The sequence below is a fragment of the Phacochoerus africanus genome, chromosome 15, assembly GCF_016906955.1.
Source record: "Phacochoerus africanus isolate WHEZ1 chromosome 15, ROS_Pafr_v1, whole genome shotgun sequence".
Lineage (NCBI taxonomy): Eukaryota > Metazoa > Chordata > Mammalia > Artiodactyla > Suidae > Phacochoerus > Phacochoerus africanus.
In genome coordinates, this window is record NC_062558.1 from 103,899,391 (window position 1) to 103,905,537 (window position 6,147).

General features: G+C 45.8%; 1 protein-coding gene across 1 annotated transcript; it reads right to left on the reverse strand.

Annotated features, from left to right (window-relative positions):
* Positions 1–999: 999 nt before the first annotated feature.
* On the reverse strand, positions 1,000–5,593 carry PPP1R3C (protein phosphatase 1 regulatory subunit 3C). The gene is made up of 2 exons (XM_047761711.1): positions 5,474–5,593; positions 1,000–3,455 (listed from the first exon to the last, which is right to left on the reverse strand). The coding sequence occupies exons 1-2, from the start codon at positions 5,485–5,487 to the stop codon at positions 2,516–2,518; spliced, it is 954 nt and encodes a 317-aa protein (XP_047617667.1). The 5' UTR covers positions 5,488–5,593; the 3' UTR covers positions 1,000–2,515.
* Positions 5,594–6,147: the final 554 nt, after the last annotated feature.

Sequence of the window (6,147 nt, forward strand, 5' to 3'; positions counted from 1 at the left end):
AGACCCATATTTCTCTTCATCCTCTAGGAAGAGGGTGTTTTCATGAATAGGGAGCTAGAGGGGAAAAAATAAGGATAATGAACTGCAGTGCTTACAGAAGTCAGGCAGCCAGCACGAGAGAATGACGCAAGGGTGACAACACCGGCAGGTACAGCCCACCTGAAGGAGGCAGCTGCTACTCAACTCTGGGTGACTGTCACCATCAGGAAAGACCTTGCAATTTTCTGAGGGAAAAAAAGGGAATCTAGATTTTTTTAAATGTAGCCTGCTGATGGTCTGCTCTTAGCAATACTTTTTTTGGCGAGAGGATTAAACAGACCAAAAATAAATAAATAAGTGTGGGTCCAAATAAAATTGTAGGCCTGTACTTTACAGCTTCTGATGAAGAGGATATTACGATAAAATTTGTTTTTCATACTTGGACCTTTCTGGAAGGTTCGTCATTTATTTCCCCTTAAGATACCCTGTGCAGAAGGGTACAAGCCCTTTCTGGTATTTTAGGCAAGAACTGAAACTACAGCTTTGGTTCCTAGACCTTCTGCCTCCCACCCAGGAGCTGAGCCCCTCCCCTCGGTCTGGGACTGATGCCTGCCAACCCCTCCCCACACCCTCCATGCAGCTCCAAGCTGTGCCCCTCCAGGAAGGTGCTGAGGTTCAGGAGATAGAAGCCCCTCCTGCCCTTCCGACACCATCCCTTTCCCCCTCTCAAAGTGAGAAATGATCCTTGAGATAAACCTGACTCAGCAGAGAGTGTGTGTGATGAGCAGACAGCATAGATGGGTACTGTCCCAGTTGTGCAAGTCATGGCCCCTGGATCCCAGCGCCAGCGGTCAGAAGGTAGAAATTCTCACTAAGGAGACCAAGACCATGTAAATTCCTCTGGGTGGATCCAATTCCTGGCCCAAACTAACCTGGATCCATTGCTCTTAAACAAAACAGGAAAACCTCAGTTGATGGTTTCTTATTCAACTAACGCTGGCTCTAAGAAAGAAAACATGCTCAGATTTTATATCAAACACTTTTATTCTTAAAGTGAGAAGTTCACAAAGGATAGCTATAGGAGAGTGAAATATTTAGAGTAGAAAACTGTGGGTGGTAGCCAAATCTCAAATGCTGTCATATGCCAATCCTATTTTTCCACCATGGCAGATTACACGTGTTAAAATTACCTGCATTCTCAATGAACGTGCACAATGATAGAAGCAAACATTCAGAGGCTCCTGTTCTTAAGATCTTACAGAATGGATTTATGCACACTCCAAAACAAGTATATTACAACATACCCAAAACAATTTACATCCATTTAAAAAAAAAATAGTTGCCTTCAAAGAAACTGGTAGAAAGACAAAATAACAAGAATAGAGAAAGAAACAGAAATGGTTGCTTTTATGTGCAAGGTACTGGATTCTTGAATTGAGAATCGGTGTCAGTCCTCACTTCCACCATCACATCGAAAAAGTGTGGCAACAAAATGAGTCACCTTCAATATGAAGGATGCGAGTTGTGTACACTGACAACACTCCTGACAATACAACGGTGTTGCAGGAGGAACGCCAGCATACAGAGTGGGCCTCCTTATGGGGCCAAACCCTCATGAGTTACCAAATGACCTTTCAGATGCTTGGGTTAAGCAACTGCAACACTCTGATTTAATCAAGGCACTTGCAAAAACGCGATCCTTGACATAACATTGAGTTCCTACAAGTTGTTGGCCATTGATGATAGTGCAGGTTTTTTGGTCAGGCAGCATCTATGCCGAGAACCCGAGCACGACACCTTGATCAGAAACAAGGTCACATATTCCGTATCCCATTAGGACTGCAAAGCCAAATTTGCTTAGGCTTTTCCCAAATCAGGATTTTTGAGAAGTCACATTTGAACAGAAAGGCTTCACGTAAAACCTTTCTTCTCCGGCATGACAATTCACCTTTCCCAAAGACCACCCAATACCCTAAAGTTTATTTGGGTTTTTCTCCACAAGAATACATAGAATGGATCTTTTTCTCCCGTCTCCAAATTATTTCCCCAGCAGAGACCTATAAAACCAACTTCGAAACACAAAATAACCGCACGTCTTCTCACCAACAGTTAAGTATCAGACCTCCCACTCCTGCTCTGACTTGAGCTACAGAGCCCTTGGTGTGTACTTTTCACACGTTCCTCGTACCATTAACACAGCTTTCCATCACCACCCACTGTCCTTCCTCAACCGTGCCTTGCCCAACGTGAAAGCCAGTGAATTGAGAGGGAAGGAGAAAGGGGCAGGGACAAAGTATTACTTTTATAAAAATTGGGTTTGCAGGCTGTCACCGGAGCCTCCACAGCCAAACTGGGCAGCAGCATCGATCCAGACCCCACACTGAATTCTCCAGGGGCTATCTTCTTTGTAGTCAGGTCTCCAAAGCTCAAACCTAAACCTACGGAAAGAAAGTAGCAACAACTTCCTAATATTGAGCAATATAGACCTAGATGTACATGGGGAATAAGGTCAAGACCAGTCACTGGATTGCTTCATTCACCGATAAGAGGCCAAGTTCTCCACCCTCCCCCAGCTCTGCCACTCTGGGAAGAGCCCACTGGCCAGCCTTGGGCTGCCAAAGACTGGCGACTCCAACTCGGCCTTGGGGGGCGCCCGGTGGTATGCAGAGTCCTGGGATGCCATCTGCGTCTGCACTCCGTCAGGTTTCCACTGTGCATGGACAATTCTGTAATTCTGACCCTCATTATTGTCCCAGAAGACTTGCCCGTTGGCATGGTACGAGACGCAGAACTCAATTTTCTCCTTTGTTGGGATCACAGCGGGTAGGTCAATGGCAAACGAGAAAGTGTCACTCTCCGAGCCACCATACATGTTCTTCATGTAGACGCAGTCCACGTCGGTGTAGTTCTGCCAGGTATCAAAAGTGATCCGGATCTGAACCTTCTTCTCAAAGCTCACATTTTTCACCTTCACAGTCCCCGTCACCATTCGCTCTTGCAAAGAGCAGTTCTCCAGGCAGACAAAGTTCTTCTGGAAGTGGTTTCGAAAACTCAAGTAATCAGCTGAGGGCTGAGGGAAATCTAAAATCAAGTTCTTCTCTTCGTGGCGTTTTAAGCCCGAGGAGATATCATTAAGGTCCAAGAGGTCAAACTGGAGATCCCACACTGGCTCTTCCGGGAGGTCTGAGAAGACGTGAATGGCGGTGAGGGAGAGGCCCTTGGAGTCAGCGAACACCACACGCTTCTTGGCTTGGTTGTGCGAAGGCTTCCAATCATTCTGTGATTTGGCTTCCTGTTTCATGTTGAGACATGGCTTCAGAGGCTTTAATTTGTTCACAAAATTTCTTCGTTGGAAGTCATCATAAGGGCCCAGGAAACTCTTCAGAGGTGGTGAGTGAGCCAAGCAGAGTCTCATGGCCACATCCACAGGCATGACTGAACTTGTCAAAGGCCGTGGATCTAAAACCTGGATCATTCTGGAATACAAAAAGAAGAGGGGTTACTACCTGGACCTGGAATGCACTTGCCCCAGGCCCAGATATGCATGTACTATTTTTGTACTGGTGAAATTCTAGCCAGCACAGTAACAAGGAGTTGCTATCACGTGTAGGAAAGGAACACAGTAAGAAGGGATGAGAGCTGAATTTTATGTTTGGCTCTACCCCTCACTGGCTCAAGGCCATGGGTTAACTGCTTAAAAGAGCTGGGGTCTCAGTTTCCCCATTTGAGAAACAAAAGTTTTGGGTGGGATCGCCTCTAACACAGCTCTAAGACCATTTTCTTTGCTCTGGACCAGTGGTTCTCAAACCTGTCTGGTCACAATGGCCTAAGGAGTTGATTTTCTTCCTTTTTCTTTAATGCAGAATCTTGGGGCTTAATGCCATTAATGCAGAACCTCTGGGGATGGGGACAAGGGGGTATATATGTTCTTAAAGCTTCTCGGGTGATCTAGATAGGTTCTAGAACCATAGTTCCAGACCGTGTTCCCTTGGCTGCTTTGATCATTTTGCTATTGAATTGATTACACTTCTCTGGCACAGTTATCTGCCTGAAAAGAGAAAAAGAGCAGTAAAAATTCTCATGGAATAGTTTTGAGAGTGAGAGGCTAGAAGGAGTGAATCAGAGGATTACCATTGCACTTTCATTATCATGCTCTTCCTCATTTTACATAGATAACTAGCTCAAGTGCAAGTCAGCAATTTGTGCACTTAAGGAAAAAACTTTATATAATCTGTATTTCACACAGAAAGACACCCATGTCAAGTCCACATATTAGAGGAAAAAAACTTGGTGACCTGAAAATTAGCCCGTTTTTAATATATGCCATATATATGAACTTACACATATTGAAAAGTTTAATAGGAAACATAAAAAAAAAGTTCATTATCTCTGGGTAATATATGACCTGTTTTTACCTTTGTACTTTTTTGGTATTTTCCAATGTTTTGGCAATGGCTATTTATAACCAGAAAGATAAAATTATTTAAAAACTTAAACAAAAACTATTTAAAAATTTAAACATAACTATTCTCAAGAAGTGTCCATCAAGAAGAGTATTTTTTCTGGCCTTTAGCCCTGAGAATATATTGCCAAGCTTATGGACATTTTTTACCTTCAGATAAGAGGTGCATGGATATTATGTGACTTCAATCCGGCTTTAGTAAGCCAGCAGCAGTTCTAAGCATATAGGCAAATGGTCTCGGTCATAAAATGGATAATAAAAGAACACTCAGAGAATTTACTTTATTAATCCTGGGTTTTTTTCTGGGAGACCTACAAACTTAGAACAAACAAATGAAAGAGGAAAGCTATATTTGTGGGTCTAATAATAGTTAACAGGCAGGATTTTTAGAGAAGTCTTCTGCTAAGTTATGCCTGGAGAAGCTATTTAAATAGTTTGAGGGAGGTTTTTTCTATCTTTCTTTCTTTCGGGGATCCTGTTTCGTGTTTTCACTTTTTGCACCTATAGAAAGACAGTTTTTGAATATGGCGATTTCTCTGAAATTTTGTCCTGCTCAAGAGTTTAAAAAATAATCATTTGCTCACACTCTGAGGCCGAGTTTGCTATGGCAAACCGTCATAAGAAGAGCTGAACACCCAGGAGTGCAAACATCGTCCTGCAGTTTTTCCCCAAAGCTAAACAATCCAACCAGCAGTCTCAGAGCGCTGTACCCACAAGCTAAGCTGTCCTAGTCCTTGAGGCATTTGTGCGGGACAAAAAAGATGCGGTCGGAATCCCTTACGGAATCTGAACTAAAGCTGACTCACGTTAGGACAGTTTCTGGTTTAAGATGCCATTTACCAACACCAGCTCTGCCTAAAAAGCACATGGGAAATCTCCACTCCTTCGAGTTATCCCCGGTGCCAGCAGCCAGTCTACTTGCCCTCTCCTGGGTTCTCCATTTGCAGTGATGACAGAAGGAAAATGCAGCCCAACCTCCCCCCAGCTGCGCGCTCCCTCGGAGCCCAGGCGGAGAGTCTGCAGGGAACCTACCTGGTGCAGCTCATCAGGCAGAGGGGCGGCGGCACTCCGCTACCTGCGTAATTTCGCACCAGGCTCCCCGCGGTGCCCACTGGGCGGCAGCTCTGACGGATTGTGGGTGCGGTGCCCGAGAGGCCGCTTATCTGCTCCCGACCACGTGAGCCAACGGCTGGGACCAATCACCAGGCCGCGGGCTCGAGGGCGCGACCAACCAGCGTTCAGCTGGGACTCGAGCCCCGGCCCCGTGGACGTGACTGCGGTAGTGCGGGAAGCGCGGGCGCCGGGGTACCCCCGGGACAGCTGGCTCGAGCCGCGTAACGCGAACCCCGGGCGAGGGGCCGCGGAGGCAACCCCGTGGCGCACGTAGCGGGTGCAAGCCAGAAGAGAAAGCCCCAAACCCTCCCCCGGGCCGGGCGCCAGCACCGCGGGACTGCGGCGCAAAGAGATCCCTTTCGCTTCTAAAGGCTTCTGTGCACAGTAAAATCTGAGTGCAGAACGTTGTGGCTCATTCCAAATGCATTTGTATTTGAAATTTTTATCTTGTTCATTGCTTGGTGCATCAGCTCATCTTCTCCCTCTCCTTGGCCTGAGCAGTCAGTCACATCTTGGTGTTAACGTGAACCCACAAATAGACTGCCTATCTAACCAGTGTTAATAAATCATATTAACCCTATAAGACAGTGAGG